General features: G+C 41.2%; 1 protein-coding gene across 2 annotated transcripts in view; it reads right to left on the reverse strand.

Moving 5' to 3' along the window:
• Window positions 1-22,086, reverse strand: part of setd3 (SET domain containing 3, actin histidine methyltransferase) — a 130,161-nt gene that overhangs the window by 60,963 nt on the left and 47,112 nt on the right. For both annotated transcript variants that reach the window (XM_067991972.1, XM_067991971.1), the window contains 2 exons: window positions 14,902-14,974; window positions 5,711-5,967 (listed from right to left, as the gene is read on the reverse strand). In XM_067991972.1, coding sequence (XP_067848073.1) covers window positions 5,711-5,967; window positions 14,902-14,974 — 330 coding nt within the window. The remainder of the gene's footprint in view (window positions 1-5,710; window positions 5,968-14,901; window positions 14,975-22,086) is intronic.

Consider the following 22,086-nt stretch of genomic DNA (forward strand, 5'->3'; position numbering starts at 1 on the left):
GTTGGCCAAGACATTGGGAAGACTTTTTACTCTTCTGCAAATAGTGCCTTGGATTTTTATGTCCACCTGAACAATGAAGCAATCCATCAGTATAGTACTGAAGTGTCAAACTAGATTACATGCTCAAGTCCTGGAATGAGACTTGAACTCACAACCTTCTAACTCATGAGTGTTATACCAACTGAGCCAAAGTGACGTTTTTATACCGACCGCACGTCACCGGGTGAGCGGCATGACAACCATCTCCAAGCTCTAATCTCCCCTTTTGTTTTTTTAAATCAGTCGGTCTCTGGTTCTTGTTGACCCTATTGGAGGGCCAATAAGAAGCAGGTCTGTGCTATGTACTGCCTCCGACAGTAGTTCTCAGGAGCCATCAGGTGCTGGGCACTGTTGGAAGCGTGGAATTCAACTCCTTTATACTAATAAAAGTGGCAGGAGTACTATGCATATATACTTTATCAATGTAAAAACACCTTAAGGATTTTGATTTTTTAATAAGATCTCCCCTCTATTCCTGCCTTCAGCTGCTTACCTTTTACATTATCATGCAGAGCACCTATAGCATTTGACTTCATTATTACTTCATTAATTGGCCTTGCAAAGTCCATAATGATACACAAACTGGTTAATTGAATTAGATAATACAGGATTCAGGTGATTTCACTGTTGGCTTGCTGGAAATTACAACTGTAATTGTGTTATATACTGAAATACGTGCAAGCACTGAAGGCAGAAATGGAGATAGACCAATGAATCCCTCGAGTCCTGAAACACAAAATGTGAAAATACAGATATCTATGTCGTTTGACCTCAACTGTTGTACGTGCTTATGATTTCCCCATGCAATCCCATTTAAAATGACCAAAGCAATACCAAAAGCAGTACTTTAAACGTTTGATGAAACAGAGTCAAACTCTAGGCATAGTGGGGAAAAATAAACCAGTTACTTTATCTTCATTTGTCACCCATGTCACACAACTAAATAAAGAACATACTGTATCAATTACATAATGGCTACAACTCAAATCTTCCCACTCTTTGCATTATAAGCAAAACATCATATTTGCCATTGCTTTGTTAATTGTAGAATCTGTTACAAATTTAGGTCTGTTGTAGATACCTTCTCAGATTCAGTGGTGTCAGTTGCTACCGTAAGCAGTTTGAACATCTTAATTGTGTGACAATAGTATCCCTTGTGACCTGAACCAGATATTTATGTCTTTCGCACATGTACTTCTTCTATCCCTCCAAAGACGGACTGAGTAAGCACTTGGTGAGACTAGGTTTGCCAAAAATTGATAAGTTGCTGTATTTCACAGCAAAGTGAATGCAAGAACTGCAATTGTGATCAGACTCACTTAATTCAATCAGTACAACTTAACTTTGCATAATAATACGAAATAAAGAACACGCCACGCTTCGTCACATCAGCTTAATTGCCTTAGATAAAACAATTTCTAACTGTCTTCTAGCAGTTCTACCTCTTAGTATCGGTGAAAGCTAAGAGTTCTCTTTTATAAACCTGACTGCCTGCCTGTGTCTGTCTCTAAACAGAGGGAGATAAAACAGAAACAGATCAAATACTTTCCAACACAATGAGTGTGAGGTGTTTTCCTATATGAGACAGAGGAACAGGAGTTTGCCATTCAGCCCCACGAGCCTGTTACACCATTCAGTTGGATCATGGCTGATTTGTATCTCAAATCCATTTACCCGCCTTTGTTCCATATCCCTTGATGCCCTTACTTAAGAAAAATCTATCGATCATAGTCTTAAAAATTTCAATTGACCCAGCATCCACAGCCTTTTAGGAGAGAGAGTTCCAGAATTCCACAGACCTTTGCATGAAAAAAATGCTTCCTCAGTTCACTCCTAAATAGCCTAGCTATAATTTTAAGATCATGCCCGCCTCTTCTGGATTCCCCCACCAGAGGAAATATTTTCTCTATTTCCCCAGCGAATCTCTATAATTTTAAACAGCTCGATTAAATCGCCCCCCAACCTCGTAAACTCAAGTAAATACAAGCCAGGTTTATGTAACCTATCCTCATAATTTAGCCCTTTAAGCCCTGGTACCATTCTGGCAGATCTGTGCTGTAGCCCTTCCAAGGCCAATATATCTTTCCTGAGGTTCAGTGCCCAAAACTAGATGAAATGTAGTCTGACAATCTTCCTCACTTTTGTATTCCAACCCCCTTAAGATAAAGACCAACATTCCAGAAACCTTTTTGATTACTTTTTTTTTAACCTGTGATCTAGCTTTTAGTGATTTATGTACATGGACAACTAAATTCCTTTGCTCCTTCACAGCTCCTAGTCTCTCCCACCATTAAGAAAATTGTCTTGCTCAGATCCAAAGTGGATAACCTCACAATGAACTCCATCTGCCATAGTTTTGCCCACTCACTCAGTCTGTCTGTGTCCCTTTGTAACTTCCTGCTCCCATCTACACAACTTACTGTGGCTCCTAACTTAGTGTCATCTGCAAATTTGGATATACAACTCTTTATTCCTTCATTCAAGTCATTGATATATATAGTGAAAAGCCAAGGCCCCACTACAGATCCCTGGGAACAATACTTGTCACATCCCCGCAATCTGAGAACATTCCCTTTATCCCTACTCTCTGGCCTCCTACCTCCCAACCAATTACCAACTACCGACCATGTCACAAAGTTACCTCCAATTCGGTGCGCTCTCATTTTTGCTAATAATCTCTTGTGCGGAACCTTATCAAATCTCTTCTGGGGGTGCATATAGACAACATCCATAGACACTCCCCTATCCATCATACAAGTGACCATATCAAAAATTCAACTAGATCAGTCAGATATGACCTACCCTTTACAAATTCATGCTGACTCTTTGATCAGCTGATACTTATTCAAGTGCTCAGTCACTCTGTCTCTGATGATAGATTCCAGTAACTTCCCCACAGTTGATGTTAAACAGAAAAGTCTATAGTTTCCTGGTTTCTCCCTTCCTCCTTAAATAATAATGACATTTGCAATTTTCCAATCCGAAGGCATAATTCCTGAATCTTGAGAGTTTTGGAAAATTATGATTAATGCAGCTGCAATTTCCTCACCTACTTCTTTTAATACCCTGGGGTGGATACCATCAGGTCCTGGAGATTTGTCTATCTTAAGTCCTATTATTTTCTCCACTACCATTAAAAAAAACTGATATTAAATCCACAAAGTTCCTCCCCTTGACTTATTTTTAGGATCTCTTGTACAGATGGTATTTTGTCCTCTTCCTCCACTGTGAAAACAGATACAGAGTACAAGACTGCAATTTCTTTATTATCCATTATAGCCTCACCTGCATCCATTTTGATGGGCCCACATTCCCCTTTAACATGCTTTATAATATATATGTATATAAAAAAAAACTTTTGCTGTTAGTTTTGATATCTCATGCAACTTCATTCCTCCTGGGATGAGGGGGTTGTCCTATGAGAAGAGATTGAGTAGAATGGGCCTATATTCTCTGGAGTTTAGAAGAATGAGAGGTGATCTCATTGAAACATACAAGATTCTGAGGGGGCTTGACAGGGTAATTGCGGAGAGGCCATTTCCCCTGCCTGGAGAGTCTAGAACTAGGGAGAATTGTCTCAGGATAAGGGGCACAATTTAGGACTAAGATGAGGAATTTCTTCACTCAGAGGGTCGTGAATATTTGGAATTCTCTACCCCAGAGCGCTGTGGATGCTCACTCGTAGCGTATATTCAAGGCTGAGAGCGATAGATTTTTGGACTCTAGGGGAATCAAGGGATATGGGGATCAGGCGGGAAAGTGGAGTTGAGGTCGAAGATCAGCCATGATCCTATTAAATGGCGAAGCAGGCTCAAGGGGCTGTATGGCCTACTCCTGCTCCTATTTCTTATGTTCTTACGTAACTTTTTTTTTCCATATTCCCCCTTTGCACCTCATTGCTTTCCTTGAATAACTTTGTTGCTTTCTATATGAGCTAATGAATTGCTTATTGTTTAGTCTTTGCAGGGAAATGCTATCAGCGTATTAACAACCTTTTATCGAGGTGCCCTTTTATAAAGAAGAACTTGTGAGAATACACTTTGCTTAAAAAAACATTAAAAAGTAACTCCAAATCCTCTCAGTGGAGAAATGGTCAAAAATTGCCAAAATGTAAGAGTCCTATTCTGTTCAACATTAACTCTGGTTCACTACAGAGATAAGAGATTAAAACACAGAGCATATTAACTACTAGTTCTAACCAATGCAACACTAAAACTTGTAAAAGCATAAAGGTTCTTAGAATGTGGTAAACAGCTGCAGTATATGTGGCTGTTCTTGCTCTGCTGGAAGTTCTCAAATCTATGCTGCAACACAAAAAGCCTAGAAAATTGGCAGTGTAATGGACAAGTCAAACTTTTGTGTGGCTCTACTGAATTATTAAAACTACATCAAAACAAACTGAAAAGAAACTTAACTGCACTAGGTAGGAGAGCCCAGGGCAAGGTCGATATCCTGGAATTCCCTATGTAACACCATCACAAGGACTGTAGCAATTCAAGAAGAAGCCCCACCATCACCTTCTCCAGGCAATCAGGGTTGAGCAATAAATGCAGCCCTGCCGGGGTCACCCAGAACCCGAGAACAAATTAAAGAAAGGTGAGATGGGTGTGGGAGTTTTCTTTTAAATCAGTTGTAACAGGTGGTATAATTCACAAGCGTTTGCAATATACAGACCTCAGTTACATTTGCCATTTAACTCTCTGGTTATTTAGGAATCCTGCAAACTCAATTTCAAGTCCTATTGCAAGGAATAAAGAGTTGTATGCAATAGATGCTCAAGCTGTTATTAAGCCCAACAATCTTACTTTAATTATACCTGGTTTTACAGAGTTCTGGAACAATCCAGTTTGTGAAACTGTCCATGAGTCAGGCAGGAGAAGCTGGCCCTATTTACATTTCAGGTGCTCTGTACATAGCCAGAAAGATAGATTTAGAACAGAGACTAAAACTTAAACAATGTTTCAGAGGCTCCTTCAAAGAGCTAGTCATCTGAGTGAAGCCGATGTGAAGTGATATGCTTGGACATTTGCAAGGGGGTCGTCATGGTGTGCCCTCATTGGCTGGAATCAAATTTTGTAGCATTACCAAGTAAGCACACCAATCGCATGATGCCATTTTCTTTTCGGAACTGTAGCCATCAATTTTTGGCAACGTTCTCTGGTAATCAATGGGGCAGGTCTGAAGATGAGTATATTGCAAATGAGCTGAGGCACATGAACATACTAGAACACAAAATGTCCAATGTACACTGTGTGCTGTTTTAATGTTTTAAAACTATGAAGTAACTATTCCAATAACTGCTGTTGATTCAAAGATACAGTTCATTACTTCCTTCACCAAAAGCAATTAACCTCTAATTGACGTCAGGATGGGCTGCCTTTTGCAAGAACTAAATTTTGACACACTAAAGGAACAGCCCCACCGTAGCAGCAGAATAATACACTGTGCATGACATGGTACATGTGCTTATCATTTTTAAAACAGAATATTATCATAATTAGTGAGCAGCATTATGGTACTTAATTCAGAAAAATACTAAAAATGCCTCCTAAGTCAGACTATATTTGACATTTGTGTTTTTAAAGAAACTGAAACGGTGGTTAGCTGATTTGTGGGAAATAGAGACCTCCTTCAGAAGTACATTTAAAATTGTTGCAATGGGTAAACTCACCTGGATAAGTTTATAGAAGTATGCGTATTGGCGAGCAGTATTTTTATACTGACTGAAGACATCATGGATGGCTTGTGTTGATTGGAGGTAATGTACTTCTTCCTCTTCAAAATACAAAGGGGTATGATACTCCATAGGTAAAGTCTTAATGTAGGGCAACCAGAAGGAATTGGGATTCAAACGTTCGCAAAGCAGGTGAAATGCAAGGGTAATATTCCCCATGGCTTGCAGAATCCGGTCCTGGGTATAAACGGGACCTGGATATCAAATAAAGTACATATTTTAGGCTGGCATTAGTGATAGAGGAAGAGAAACAATTACATCAAATATACAGCACAGAAAGAGGCCAGTTGGCCCAACAGGTGTGTGCTGGTGTTTATGCTCCAGACGACCCTTTCCTCTCCCTACTTCATCTAACCATATCAGCATACCCTTCTATTCCTTTCTCCTTCATGTGCTTATCTAGCTTCCCCTTAAATGCATCTATGCTATTTGCCTCAACTACTTCTTGTGGTAGCATGTTCCATATTCTTACCACTCTTTGGGAAAAGAAGTTTCTCCTGAATTTCCTATTGGATTTATTAGTGACTATCTTATATCGATGACCTCTAGTATTGGACTCCCCCACAGGTGGAAACATTTTCTCCACGTCTACCCTACCAATTATCTTAGAAACCTCTATCAGATCACCCCTCAACCTTCTCTTTTCTAGAGAAAAGAGCCCCAGCTGATTTAGTCTTTCTTGATAAGTATATCCTCTCAGTTCTGGTATCACCCTTGTGAATCTTTTTTGTGCCTTCTCAAATGCCTCTATATTCTTGTTATAATATGGAGACCACAACAGTGCACAATACTCCAAGTGTGATCCAACCAAGGTTCTATACAAGTTCAAAATAACTTCTCTGCTTTTCAATTTTATCCCTCTAGAAATGAACCCCAATGCTTCGTTTGCCCTTTTAATGGCCTTATTAACCTGCGTCGCTGCTTTTAGTGATTTGTGTATCGGTACCCCAGATCCCTTTGCTCCTCTACCCCATTTAAACTCTTATTATCTGAGCCATATGTGGTCTCCTTATTCTTCCTGCCAAAATGCACCACTTCACACTTATCAATACTGAAATTCATATGCCAATTACAGCCCATTCATCAAGTTTATTAATGTCTTCTTGCATTTTGGCACATTCTTCCTTTATGTTCACTACAATTTTGTAGTACCCCCCAATTCTATGTCGTCCACAAATGTTGAAACTGTACTTCCGATTCCTGAGTCCAAACTGTTAATATAAATTAATGACTGTTGACTGCCAGGAAATTACTGCCTTCCTGGGGTAATCAGTTTTCAGCTCAGGCACTACACAAGTGTTACAGTAATAAGACTACTGAAAGCATCAGGAGTAACTTCATTACTATATTATTCCTAAGCTAAAATATAGCTAGGTCTCACTTTTAAAAATGTTAGGAGTAAAACAATAGGGCTTAAAATCCTAAACATATAGCTTCATTTGCATATTCTACATTTCTCCCACCCTCTCAAAAGGAATGTTCCATTATGTTACGGGTGAATTCAAGCCACGCCCCCGCACTCAAGGTTCACTCCATGACATCACCCAGAACAGTTTATCTGTAAATAGCTGAGCAGTGCAATTTTGGCAGCAATGTTCACGTTGTAGATTCAAGAATTTGAGCACTGGGTTTCTGTGCAAGATTCATTCCAATGAGGTTAACGTGGCAGTTTATTTAAAATAAAGGCAAAGATGTTCTCCAACAGAGACTTCAAATTGGTATTCTTAAAAATTATATTAAAGATGTAACCAGGAAGAAAACAGAAACATTCTTCCTGCTTATTAACCGCCTTTCACTTCCACCACCTTCACCACAGCAGTCAAGGATACAGACCGTTGTTTTCTGGCCAAAGCTAATGTTGGTCCTTTTATCAGTTTGTAGTTTTCCTTCTCTAGTTGGAGTGGGCAAATACTTGAGCTAATTTACACAATATGAAATAACTACAGAGCAGCCCACTTTAAAATCAGATCTGTAAAGCACAAGCTCCAGTTAAGCCAGGCCACACAATTGTTTTGATGCAACTCGAGCTCTGTAAAAGGTCAAAGCCTGTCAAGAGAAAATTTTTACTTTGGCAAAATAGAGTTTGGCTTTAACAGACCTTTTTTTTGCATGAGCACCAATTTGAGGTATATAGGTGAAAAAGTAGCCCCATTTATAATATGAATTTAATCCAGATTTAGACGATGTTTGAATTTCTGTTTGGTGACCAGCGTACGTTTCTCACGATTTTTTGAGTACCACAGCTACCTGGGTTGAAATTCACCTAACACAACAGGGTTTTGTCAGTTCTTTGTCGTGTTATTAGAGACTGTTAGCTAAAATTAAAGCTCATGGAATTGAAGGCAAATTACTGACCTGGTTAGGAGATTGGTTAGGCGGTAGAAGAGAGTAGGGATAATGAGTATGGATTTGAATTGGAAGGAAGTGTCTAGTGGTGTCCCATAAGGATCTGTGTTGGGGCCTGAATGATTCACTATTTAATAATGACTTAGATAACACAATAGAGAGCCCTATATCCAAGTTTGCCGACAAAGATAGGTGGCACAGTAAGTAGTGTAGATGGGAGTATAAAATTACACAGGCATTGATAGATTAAGTGAGTGGGCAAAACGGTGGCAGATGAATTCCAACACAGATAAGTGTGAGGTCATCCATTTTGGACCAAAAAAGGATAGATCCTAGAGTATGAACATGGGACATGAAATGGAGGTAAATTAAAAATTCAAATAAAGGTTTTCTGAAATGCATAAATCCACATGGACTACTTCAAATTTCAACACATGGGCCTATAAAACTGTGTTCTTTAAATACTGCATTTGAGTTCTCCCCACACACATATTTGCCCTTATTAACACACAGCAGAAAGCTTCTTCATAGATGTCAGCATTGTGGTCTATCATCAGGAGTTGCAATTCTGAAGGAAGGGACCATCCTTCTCAGTCTCTCCTCTAACAGAGCGACAACTCTACTGAAAACTGACAAAATTTGATCCAAAAGGGCAGGCTAATTGCAATGTTAGCAGTGAGCTGGATACACAAATTTAGCACCATTCATATTTTGAGTCAATCCTCTATCTGCCAATGAATTTTTTTTTCAACATTACTAACTTTTTCCTGATCAAGATGAGAGATGTTGATATTCTGGTATAAAAGAGTTTTCATTTGAAGGATCTTGCATCAAGTGCTAGCAGGTCAGGTATAAGAAAATAGGAGCAGGAGTAGGACATACAACCCCTCCAGCCTGCTCCGCCATTCAATATGATCATGGCTGATCTTCGACCTCAACTCCACTTTCCAGCCCGATCCCCATATCCCTTGATTCCCTTAGAGTCCAAAAATCTATCTATCTCAGCCTTGAACATACTCAACGATACAGCATGCACAGCCCTCTGGGGTAGAGAATTCTAAAGATACATGACCCTCTGAGTGAAGAAATTCCTCCTTATCTCAGTCCTAAATGTCCTACCCCTTATCCTGAGACTATGTCCCCTAGTTCTAGACTCTTTAGCAAGGGGAAACATCCCCTCACCATCTATCCTGTCAAGCCCTTAGGATCATATATGTTTCAATGAGGTCACCTCTCATTCTTCTAAACTCCAGAGAGTATGGGCCCATTCTACTCAATCTTTCCTCAAAGGACAACCCTCTCGTCCCAAGAATCAATCTAGTGAACTTTTGTTGCGCCATCCCTAAGGCAAGTATATCCTTCCTCAGGTAAGGAGACCAAAACTGCAGGCATATAGCACGGTTAGATGCAGAACAAAGTGCCCTCAACTCTCAAACACAAAAATATCCTACCCTCAGAAAAGCACCCCCACTCCACTAGAATGACATTTTCCATTTCCCACACCACACATCCTGTGGTCTCAGTTAATCTGTTTTGAGATATTAGCAGGTAAAATTTGTATGTATACTTTTTGCAGGTGGTTGGGCTGGTGGGGTGGGGGGGGGGGGGGGGGGGGGAGGCGGCGAGAGGCGATATCTAATCTTTGCAATGAAATCTTACAATTTGTATCACATTTTAAAACTAAAAACAGAAAAGTACAAAGTTAATTCACAATGCTACACCTGAAAGAAATATATTAATTTTAAAATCCGATTTAGGATAGTTTCAGTAGGATTACAAAAGAAGCATCAAAATCTCTGCCAAATTAGTGAGAATTATACACCTGTCAGCACAAATCTAGTGAATCTAGTTAATGTTGGTATTTTATTTAAAAATCCGTAATATATTAAATTTGCAATATGCATGTTGCGTACTTATTTGGATACCACTGTTCTGTCATGCCTCCAGATGGCGCCAATAGGATTTCTCCATTACAAAGCTAGCTGTCATACAGTCACGCCTGCAGCTGCACACGTCTCCCACAAAATGGGGCTACGTAAGCTGCAGATCCCCATACCAATACATACAGCATCACTAATGTATTGAAAGAAATTCACTTTGTCCTCACTTTCTGTGGACAACGCCACAGGAGATCCACCAGTACTTTAATGTAACCTCTTGCTTTCTCTGAAGTACATGCCAAAAAAGACAAGTTCCAAATTAAATATTGTTTTCTTGAGTTCAGCATTTGCTTTTCAAAAAAACAAAAATCCCAGGAGCACTGGGCGGCCATCAATGGCCTGGGTTTGAAGGCAGCACAGACTGATCAGTGTCTCCATGGATTGGAAGGTAGCAAATGTAACCCCGTTATTCAAGAAAGGAGGGAGAGAAAAAACAGGGAACTATAGGCCAGTTAGCTTGACATCAGTTCTAGGGAAAATGCTAGGATCCATTATTAAGGACATAATAACAGGGCATTTAGAAAATCATAATATGATTGGGCAGAGTCAACACGGTTTATGAAAGGGAAGTCGTGTTTGACAAGTCGATTAGAATTTTTTGAGGGTGTAACTAGCAGGATAGATAAGGGGGAAACCAGTAGATGTTGTATATTTGGATTTTCAAAAGGCTCTCGATAAGGTGCCACACAAGAGGTTGTTACACAAGATTAGGCCATATGGGATTGGGGGTAATATATTAGCATGGATTGAGGATTGGTTAACGGACAGAAAACAAGAGGTGTAGGAATAAATAGGTCATTTTCGGGTTGGAAGGTTGTAACTAGTGGGGTGCTGCAAGGATCAGTGCTTGGGCCTCAGTGGATTACAATCTATATCAATGACTTAGATGAGGGGACCGAGTGTAATGTATCCAAGTTTGCTGCTCACACAAAGCTAGGTGGGAAAGTAAGCTGTGAGTAGGATGCAAAGAGGCTGCAAAGGGATATAGACAGGTTAAGTGAGTGGGCGAGAAGGTGGCAGATGGAGTATAATGTGGGGAAATATGAAATTATCCACTTTGGTAGGGAGAATAGAAAAGCAGAATATTTTTTAAAAGGTGAGAGATTAAGAAATGTTGGTGTTCAGGGGATTTGTGTGTCCTTGTACATGAATCACAGAAAGTTAACATGCAGGTACAGCAAGCAATTAGGAAGGCAAATGGTACGTTAGCCTTTCATAGAATCACAGAAAGTTACGGCACAGAAGGAGGCTATTCGTCCCATCGTGTCCGTGCTGGTCAAAAAAGAGCTATCCAGCTTAATCCCACTTTCTAGCACTTGGTCCGTACCCCTGTAGGTTACAGCACTTCAAGTGCACATCCAAGTACTTTTAAATGAGTTGAAGGTTTCTGCCTTTACCACCCTCTGAGGCGGTGAGTTTCAGACCCCAACCACCCTCTGGGTGAAAAGATTTCTCCACAGCTCCCCTCTAATAATCCTTCTACCAATTACTTTAAATCTATGCCCCCTGGTCACTGACCCCTTTGCTAAGGGAAATAGGTCCTCCCTATCCACTCTATCTAGTCCCGTCATAATTTTATATACTGCAATTAAATCTCGCCTCAGCCTCCTTTGTTCCAAAGAAAACAATCCCAGTCCATCCAATCTTTTCTCACAGCTAAAATTCTCCAGCCCTGGCAACATCCTCTTAAATCTCCTCTGTACTCTCTCGGGTGCAATCACATCTTTCCTGTAATGTGGTGACCAGAACTGTACGCAGTACTCAAGCTGTGGCCTAACCAATGTTTTAAACAGTTCTAGCATAACCTCCCTGCTCTTATATTCTATGCCTCAGCTAATAAAGGAAAGTATCCCGTATGCCTTTTTAACCACCTTATCTACCTGTCCTGCTACCTTCAGGGATCTGTGGACATGCACGCCAAGGTCGCTTTGTTCCTCTACACCTCTCAGTATCCTCCCATTATTGTGAACTCCCTTGCCTTGTTTGCCCTCCCCAAATGCATTAACTCACATTTCTCTGGGTTGAATTCCATTTGCCACTGTTCTGCCCACCTGACCAGTCCATTGATATCTTCCTGCAGTCTACAGCTTTTCTCCTATCAACCACACGGCCAATTTTTGTATCATCTGCAAACTTCTTGATCAAGCCCCCCACATTCAAGTCCAAATCATTAATATATACCACAAAAAGCAAGGGATCTAGTACAGAGCCTTGCGGAAGCCCACTGGAAACAGCCTTCAAGTCGCAAAAACACTAGTCAACCGTTATTCTTTGCTTCCTGCCACTGAGCCAATTTTAGATCCAACTAGCCACTTTCCCTTGAATCCCAAGGGCTTTTACTTTTTTGACCAGTCTCCATGTGGAACCTTGTCGAAAGCCTTGTTAACATCCATGTACACTACATCAAACGCATTACCCTCATCAACCCTTCTTGTTACCTGCTCAAAAAATTCAATCAAGTTAGTCAGGCACGACCTTCCCTTAACAAATCCATGCTGACTATCCTTGATTAACCTGTGCCTTTATTGCAAGGGGGTTGGAGTATAAGAGTAAGGAGGTCTTGCTGCAATTATATAGGGCTCTGGTGAGACCACACCTGGAGTACTGTGTATAGTTTTGGTCTCTTCACCAAAGGAAGGCTATACTTACCTTAGAGGGGGTGCAACAAAGGTTCACTAGATTGATTCCTGGGATGAGAAGGTTGTCCTATGAGGAGAGATTGAGTAGAATGGGCCTAAATACACTGGAGTTTAGAAGAATGAGAGGTGATCTCATTGAAACATATAAAATTCTTAGAGGGCTTGACAGGGTAGATGCTGTTTATGCTGGTTGGAGAGTCAAGAATAGGGGTCATAGTCTCAAGATAAGGTGGTGGCCTTTTAGGACTGAGATGAGGAAAAATTACTTCACTCAGAGGGCTATGAATCTTTAGAATTCTCTACCCCAGAGGGCTGTGGATGTTCAGTTGTTGAGTATATTCAAGACTGAGATTGATGGACATTTGGACACTAAGGGAATCAAGGAATTATGGGGATAGGGTGGGAAAGTGGAGTTGAGGTGGAAGATCAGCCATGATCTTATTGAATGGCGGAGCAGGCTCGAGGGACCTTATGGTCTACTCCTGCTCCTATTTCTTATGTACTTTTGTCCCTTCCCTCTACAGGCTGCAAGAAACCTATGTGAAACAAATTTAGGAAGGACAAACTTATATTTATAAAGCACCTTATGTGCTCAGGATATCTTTAAAACACTTTAAGCCAATAGTACATTCACTGTTGTTATGCAGGCATATGCGGCTGTCCATATGCGTACAGCAAGTTCTAGCCATCAGGAAATGACCGACCAGATAATCAGCTTTTGGTGACAGGATATAGAGAGTCACATATCCAAATTTGCCGATGACACAAAGATAGGCAGCACTGTAAGCCGTATAGATGGAAGCATAAAATTACAGAGAGATAGTAATAGATTAAGTGAATGGGCAAAACTGTGGCAAATGGATTTCAATGTAGGCAAGTGTGAGGTCATCCACTTTGGACTAAAAAGGATAGATCAGAGTACTTTCTAAATGGTGAAAAGCTCAAAACAGTGGAGATCAATAGAGACTTAGTGGTCAAAAAGGCTAATGAAGTGCTGGTCTTTATATCTAGAATACAAAGGGGTAGAAGTTATGCTACAGCTATACAAAGCCTGGTTAGACCACACCTGGAGTCTGCGTTCAGTTCTGGGCACTGCACTAAAGGAAGGATATATTGGCCTTGGAGGGAGCGCAGGGCAGATTTACTAGAACGATACCTGGAATCCAAGGGTTAAGTTACGTGGAGAGATTACACAAACTAGAGTTGTATTCCCTGGAATTTAGAAGATTAAGGGGTGATTTGATCGAAGTTTTCAAGATATTAAGGGGAACTGATAGGGTAGATAGAGAAACTATTTCCGCTGGTTGGGGAGTCTCGGGCCAGGGGACATAGCCTAAAAATTAGAGCCAGGATTTTCAGGAGTGAAGTTAGGAAACACTTCTACATGCAAAGGGTGGTAGAAGTTTGGAACTCTCTTCCGCAATCAGCAGTTGATGCAAGCTCAATTGTTAATTTTAAATCTGAGATTGATTGATTTTTGTTTACCAAAGGTATTAAGGGATATGGGGCTACGACAGGTATATGGAGTTAGGTCACAGATGAGCCATGATCTTACTGAATGGCGGAAGAGGCTCGAGGGGCTAAATGGCCTACTCCTGTTCCTATGTTCCTACGATGTTGGTTGAGGGAATAATGTTGGCCAAGACCAACAGAACTCCCCCGCTCGTCTTCGAACTGTGGCACAGGATCTTTTGAGACAACCAAAGCAAACAGATCTATTGGTTTTAACGACTCATTCAAAAACTGTAACCCAGTTCCTAAGTCCCAAAGCCACAAAACTGCACAAAAATTTTCCAAAATATTGGTAATCTCACTCGGAGAGGTTAAGAGGATGTTTGGTGTGGGAAACTGAAACAGGGGATGTAGGAGGTACTCCTCGGAGCTTAGGATAAAGACTCATCGTTAGGTAGAGTAGAGGGAAGTTTACAATTCATCTGCCGTGTCGTGTACCTGACTTGGAAGGACTCGATGCAACACTGAATGTAGTATTTCAAATATGAAGAACACAAACTCATCTCCCCCAACCACCAAAAAAAAAGGTTTTGAGCAAATGCACAAAAAGGCAGTTCCTTGGAAATTAAAAGTCTATTGGTTCTTAACTGATTTGTATTTCAGAAAAGATTAAATATTTGAAGAGTGAACCGTAGTGACTACAGGCAATGACCTCAGGGAACCGTACCTACATTGGTAAATCATTACTCACCCAGTACAGAATTTTTAGCAGATTCAACAGTCATCAGCATTTTTCTGGGGATCCACAGAAAAAGTTCTTCCGCCTAAAAACACAAACATGCACGTCACCTTAGTCCACACAATCCCAAAGTATACTACTATTCCACTTATGCAAGAATTCTAATAAATTCCAAAAATAGAGGGAGGGACTCCCAACTATTACTAGATTCAGAGCAGAAACTCAATGAATGTGGATTATAGTAAGCACACGCAATTAATTCTCCCCAAAAAACATGACATATATAAACAGTGAGCGTCCCAAATAGTAGCTGGCAGTAACTACAGCACTTCCTTTGTATTTCTTTAGAAAAAGATAGTGCTAATCTCACCTTTCAACAACTGTCATCTTCACTGTGCAAGAGAGGTAAACCCCTACTGATAGCATTATCAAGTCTGATTGGGGGTGGAGACGAAGGGAGAAAAAAAAACTTAAGACCTGGCGATGGCCCATTTTTACCTTAACTAGCAGCATTTAATTGTCTTCAGTAATACCACTTCCTGTTACCACCAAATAACACTCAAGGTGCTTTATTCAGTAAGAATTTTATAGTGCTGGTGTGGTTCCAAGTTTATTTACATAGAATACATAGCACAGAAACAGGCCATTCAGCCCAAGCCGGTGTTTATGCTCCACACGAGCCTCCTCCCTTCCTTACTTCATCCAATGCCATCAGCATACCTTTCTATTCCTTTCTCCCTCGTGTACTTATCTAGCTTCCCCTTAAATGCATCAATGCTAGTCACATCAACTACTCTTGTGGTAGCGAGTTCCACATTCTAACCACTCTCTGGGTAAAGACGTTTCTCCTGAATTCCCTATTGGATTTATTAGTGACTATCTTATATTTATGGCCCAGAGTTCTGCTCTCCCCTTCATGCAGAAACATGGTCTCGACATCTACCCCATCAAACACTTTCATAAACTTAAACCTCTATCAGGTCATCCCTCAGTCTTCTCTAGAAAAGAGAAAAGAGCCCCAGCCTGTTCAATCTTTCCTGATAGGTATTATCCTAGTAAATCTATTTTGCATCTTCTCCAGTGCCTCCATATCCTTTTTATAATATGGAGACCAGAACTGTTCACAATACTCCAAATTTGGGCTAGCTAAGACTCTATACAACTTTGAAATAACTTCTCTGCTTTTCAATTCTATCCCTCTAGAAATGAACCCCAGTGCTTGGTTTGCTTCTAAAAAAAAAAAATGGCCTTAGTAACCTGCACCACTACTTTTAGTAATGTGTATCTGTACCCCAAAATCCCTCTGCTCTTCTACACCATTCAGACTTTTATTTTCCAAGCAGTATGTGGTCCCCTTATTCTTTCTACCAAAATGTATTCTATCTGTATAGAAATTCATTTGCCAATTACACACCCATTCTGCAAATTTATTAATGTCTTCCTGTATTTTGTCGCAGTCCTCCTTAATCATGCCCAATTTGATGTGGTCCACAGACTTTGAAATTGTACTTCCGATTCCAGAGTCCAAATCGTTTATGTAAATAGTGGACAACTGTGGTCCCAGCACTGCGCCTTATGGAACACCACTTCCCACCTTTTGCCAGTCTGACTAACTACCTTTAACCTCTACTCTATTTTCTGTTTTGTAGCCAGCTTGCTATCCATTCTGCTACTTGTCCCCTGTCTCCACATGCTCTTTGCAAATCTTGTCTGGTTTGTGCAATAATGCCCTTTCCTGAGGATCACCATGAAGACCCACAACTGATGCCACCCACTGTGTCACTGCAGAGTGGGTGCAGGTGTATTTGCAGGGCTCTTTTGTGCAGATGACTGAGAGACGCAGGCAATGTCCCCGGTGGCACACTGGAAGGATGTGGAGGAGAAGTTGTTGAGGGCAGTGGTGACTTTGACAGCGATAGGTAAGACGGAGCTCGGGCCAGCCGGGAGCAGCATGAAGGAGGCTGAAGATGTGTACGACTACATGTCGAGTGACTCTGAGCCTCCGTGTGCACTGCTGCTCAGAGAGGTCCAGGAAGCTGAGCCTCCGTTTGTAGACCCTGTGGCGAGGGTAGTGCCTTCTGTGACGCATCTCTCTCTGTGGTTGCCCTCCCTCCTGCTGTACAGGTGGATGTGTCACAGCACTGTGTTGTGGAGCTCCACGTGTCTGAGGTGGACGGCGTAGCCGGCGAGGCTGGTGATGCGGTTCGTCCTCTGAGGAGGTCATGACTGCAGCTATGGCGGCCCCCATCCGGAAGATGTACGTTTGAGGGGGTCCGCAAGGTAGGTAAATGTGTCTGCACACCGGGGTTGAGGTTCCAAGTTGGTGAATTTTATTGTTAGGAGGAGGGTGGTGGAGGCTAAACTTTGTACAAAGTGACAGAGTGGCCTCCTGCAATGAGTGAGGGTTTCACCCCCACACCTGTCAAATGGACCTTTGCAGCTGCCACAGGCTGGTGGCTGCAACACATCCATTTCAACTGGGAGTGTTTCCCCCAGTAGGGGAAACACACTCAGTTGAGATGAAAATCCCACTCCTCCTAAAATATCCTACAAATTAGGTCTGCTAACGACCTGAACTATCATATTAATTGCCTTAAGTGGCATCGCGCCGGCTTTAATTGCTGGCGGGAGTCCCGCATGCGGGGGCTGCATGCGCATCTTATCACGTCACTGGGGAACCCGGAAGTGGGCGAGTTGGAGCCGGGCTCAGGACCAGCCCCGGGAATCCCCGATTTTTGAAGCCCCCCCCCGCCATGAACCCGCTGGCTCGGACGTCCAAAAATCAAGCCCATAGTCTCCCTGGTAAATACTGAGGCAAAGTAACTGTGTTTACATTATCTCAGTAGGGCTTTGATTCTATTGAGTGTAGCATACTAATCTGGCACGTGTGCGTAGTGGAGCCACTGAACCGGCAGTGCTTTAAAATTTAGGTTACCAACTTTTGGCATTGTCGTCCTCATTCTTTGAATGAGGCCTGCCCTCCACACAGAAATGAATGGGCTGCCATCCAAATAGAGGAAAATGACAAAACACTGGCCCTTTAATGCTCACTTAGCAGCTCTGTGAGCCACAGTATTTTCCCCAGCCCATGCCAAATGCAAGGGTTTGTTCTTTATTCACAGAACTGTTTATGCACAGGACGCAGCAGCAGCAAGTGGCTCCAACAAGGCCAACTCTTTAGCAAAATGAAATAAGCTCCAAATACAGTATTCCAGAGAAGCAAATGACAGTGAGTCTTGGGCTTGTAGGATTAAGTACATTCAAAAAATATGGGGAATTATACTGAACCTAGCTAATGTAGTATTCTTCCTCATTTTTTCAACTTTTACATACAGCTGAATTACACCAAAGTAGTACAGTTGTTTTTCAGGTTAGAGGGAAGTATGCAATGGTGTTCCCCAGGGGTCGGTATTAGGACCACTGCTCTTTGATTAATATATTAATGACCTGGACTTGGGTATACAGGGTATAATTTCTAAGTTTGTAGATACATGAAACTCAAAAATGTAGTAAACAATGTGGAGGAGAGTAACAGGGTTCAGGAGGACATAGACAGACTGGTGAAATGGGCAGACACATGGCAGATAAAATTTAATGCAGAGAAGTGTGAAGTGATACATTTTTGTAGGAAGAATGAGGGGAGGCAATATAAACTGACGGGTGCAATTTTAAAGGGGGTGCAGGGACAGAACCTTGGGGTGTATGTACACAAATCTTTGATGGTGGCAGAACAAGTTGAGTAGGCAATTAAAAAGCATATGGGATACTTAGCTATATTAATAGAGCCATAGAGTACAAAAGCAAGGAAGTTATGCTGAGCCTTTAAAACGCTAGTTAGGCCTCAGCTGGAATATTGTGTTAAATTCTGGGCACCACACTCCAAAAAGGATGTCAAGGCCTTAGGGAGGGTGCAGAAGAGATTTACTAGAATGGTACCAGGGATGAGGGACTTCAGTTATGTGGAGAGACTGAAGAAGCTGGGGCTGTTCTCTTTAGAGCAGAGAAGGTTAAGACAAGATTTGATTGAGGTGTTTAAAATAATGAATCATTTTGATAGAGTAAATAAGGAGAAACTGTTTCCAGTGACCAGAGGACACAGATTTAAGGTGATTGGCAAAAGAAGCAGATGTGACACAAGGAAACATTTTTTTTTAACGCAGCGAGTTGTAATGATCTGAAATGCACTGCCTGAAAGGTGGTGGAAGCAGATTCAATAACAACTTTCAAAAAGAAATTGGATAAATATTTGAAGGGAAATAATTTACAGGGCTATGGGGAAAGAGCAGGGGAATGGGACTAATGGATAGCTCTATCAAAGAGCCAGCACAGGCATGATGGGCTGAATGGCCTCCTTCTGTGCTATATTATACTATGGTACAAAATTAAAAAGGCAAGTAACTTTACAATTTAATATTCAGGCCAAGGTGGAACACGGAGCATCAAACTATTTTTCATTTGAGCTGTCAGAATGAGACAGTAATGCTTTTGGAAAGGTTTGCCAATTACTCTACTTTGCTGCCTTGAATGCAAAAAATGGGCCCATGTTGTGGCTACAAGAGCTAAGCTGGACTTTAAATTCCTGATCAGCTAATGCATGGCACAAGAAACTGTACTGTACAACATGTTCAACATGCATTGCTTGGTACTAATCATGGTTTGCTTGGTAGTTGGTATGTTTAAAATTCTGTTACCAAATCAGAACAATTGTCTGGACTGGTGAATATCCTTAGCTCTACCTATGTCGAACACCAAACTCAGCCCGAGAAGAAGAAATTAATGGGGGACAAAATTTAAACAATCTAGTCATAGATTTTGGAAGTGTACCCTTCATTTCAAATTTCCAGCATTTTCAGTTTTTCCTTTCTATTTCACACAATTTTATTCATTCTTTCTCTGCAATGAAGTAAGTGCAAGGGCTTTGAAAGCCTTAAAAGTAACTTGATTATACAATATCATGGGTTTAAGTTAGTCAGACACGAGATTGAAAAGAACAAGGATTAGATCCCAGATTGGGGTTATAGATGAATGAAAAGTTCAAAATATCTAGGTCCCACCCATAATCCTGCACCACCTCCCAAACCTGCAAACTCTACCACCTAGAAGGACAACCGCAGCAGGTGCATGGGAACACCATCACCTCCAAGTTCCCCTCCAAATCACACACTATCCTGATGGACATTTATTGACGTTCTTTAATTGTCGCTGGGTCAAAATCCTGGAACTTCTTACTTAGCAGCACTGTGGGAGTACCTTCACCACATGGACTGCAGCGGTTCAAGAAGGCGGCACTCCACCACTTTCTCAAGGGCAACCAGGGTTGGGCAATAAATGCTGGCCTTGCTAGTGACGCCTATAGCCCAAGAATGAATTTTTAACAAGTCAGATCATCTCCCACAAAACTTCCTGATTAGGGGGGTTATTATGCTGTGGTAGTTGCTATGTGAACTGTTATTAAACTGGGTACAAGTTAAGTGACCAAGGATTAAAAGTAACTAATTGGGATACATTATACCTAGGAGGATTAAAGCATCTGTTGTACCAAATGATAAACCTTTAGCATATAAGCTTTCAAACTACAGGCTTTCTTTTTAGATAATACCACAGTATCCATTACCACAGAAAAACCTTACATCGCTAGTATAGAGGAGAATGGTTGTGAGGTAAAGTAAAAGCAAATTACAAATGAAGTTAAAAATACAAATCTGAAAAATGAGAATCAACATTACTATAATACTAAGCTTAGAGAAACAATCCTTAGGGGCTTGAAATTGTATTGTGTGAGCTAAGTAACAAATTGTGTTAACATGCTTGTAAAAAATTGGCATTGCTCACAGTAAAGCAGGCAATATTCTGTTTTAGAAGGACAGGAGTGTTATGCCATGTAATACACAATGAACTACTTTACTGCACTGGAGCTCCATCCCTTTAAGGTCACCAAGTCTAATTGCTGTTAAGTAAAGACCAGCCGTGGTCATTGATGTGCCAGTGTCAGCTCTGAAGTACCTACTGTTTTAAGATCGTTTTGCACGTGCGCTATCTGGAGTGCAAAGTCTGTACATGCTAGGTGTACTGTTTTAATAAATGTGCAACTTCGTCCTAAATGTCTTTGTGCCTAAACCAGCTGGCAGCATGCCATTAAGCAAAACATGTGACAAATGTAGACATTACAATTACCTCCTAATTTTTAAAACATTTAGCACACAAATAAGTTGTGAATTCAAGGATACGATCAGCTGGAGACAGATAAACACAAGTTCCTGCAATAACTCGGAAGAAACATAGGAACATAGAAAATTTATGGCACAGAAGGAGGCCATTCGGCCCATCGTGTCCATGCCAGTCGAAAATGAGCAACCCAGCCTAATCCCACTTTCCAGTACTTGTTCTGTAGCCTTGTAGGTTATGGCACTTCAAGTGCATATCCAGGTACTTTTTAAATTGTGATGAGGGTTTCTGCCTCTACCACCCTTTCAGGTAGTGTGTTCCAGACCGCTACCATCCTCTGGGTGAAAAACTTTTTCCTCAGCTCCCCTCTAATCCTTCTACCAATTACTTTAAATTTATGCCCCCTGGTTATTGACCTTTCTGCTAAGGGAAAGAGGTCCTTCCTGTCCACTCTATCTAGGCCCCTCATAATTTTATACACCCCAATTAAATCACCCCTCAGCCTCCTACGTTCCAAATAAAACAACTCCAGCCTGTCCAATCTTTCCTCACAGCTAAAATTCTCCAGTCCTGCCAACATCCTCATAAAGCTCCTCTGTACCCTCTCTAGTGCAATCACATATTTCCTGTAATGTGGTGACCAGAACAGTACGCAGTACTCAAGCTGTGGCCTAACCAACGTTTTAAACAGTTCTAGCATAACCTCCCTGCTCTTATATTCTATGCCTCAGCTAATAAAGGAAAGTATACCATATGACTTCTTAATCACCTTATTACTCTATCTTCAGGGATCTGTGGACATGCACTCCAAGGTCCCGCTCTTGCTCTACGCCTTTCATTTTCCTCCCATTTATTGAGTACTCCCTTTCCCTGTTTGCCCTTCCCAAATGCATTATCTCACACTTGCTTGGATGAGTGCAGCTCCAACAACACTCAAGAAGCTTGACACCATCCAAGATAATTGTAACCAATTTTACAACACCAAGTTATAGTCCAACAACTTTTATTTGAAATCTACAAGCTTTCGGAGGC

The sequence above is a fragment of the Heptranchias perlo genome, chromosome 10, assembly GCF_035084215.1.
Source record: "Heptranchias perlo isolate sHepPer1 chromosome 10, sHepPer1.hap1, whole genome shotgun sequence".
Taxonomy (NCBI): domain Eukaryota; kingdom Metazoa; phylum Chordata; class Chondrichthyes; order Hexanchiformes; family Hexanchidae; genus Heptranchias; species Heptranchias perlo.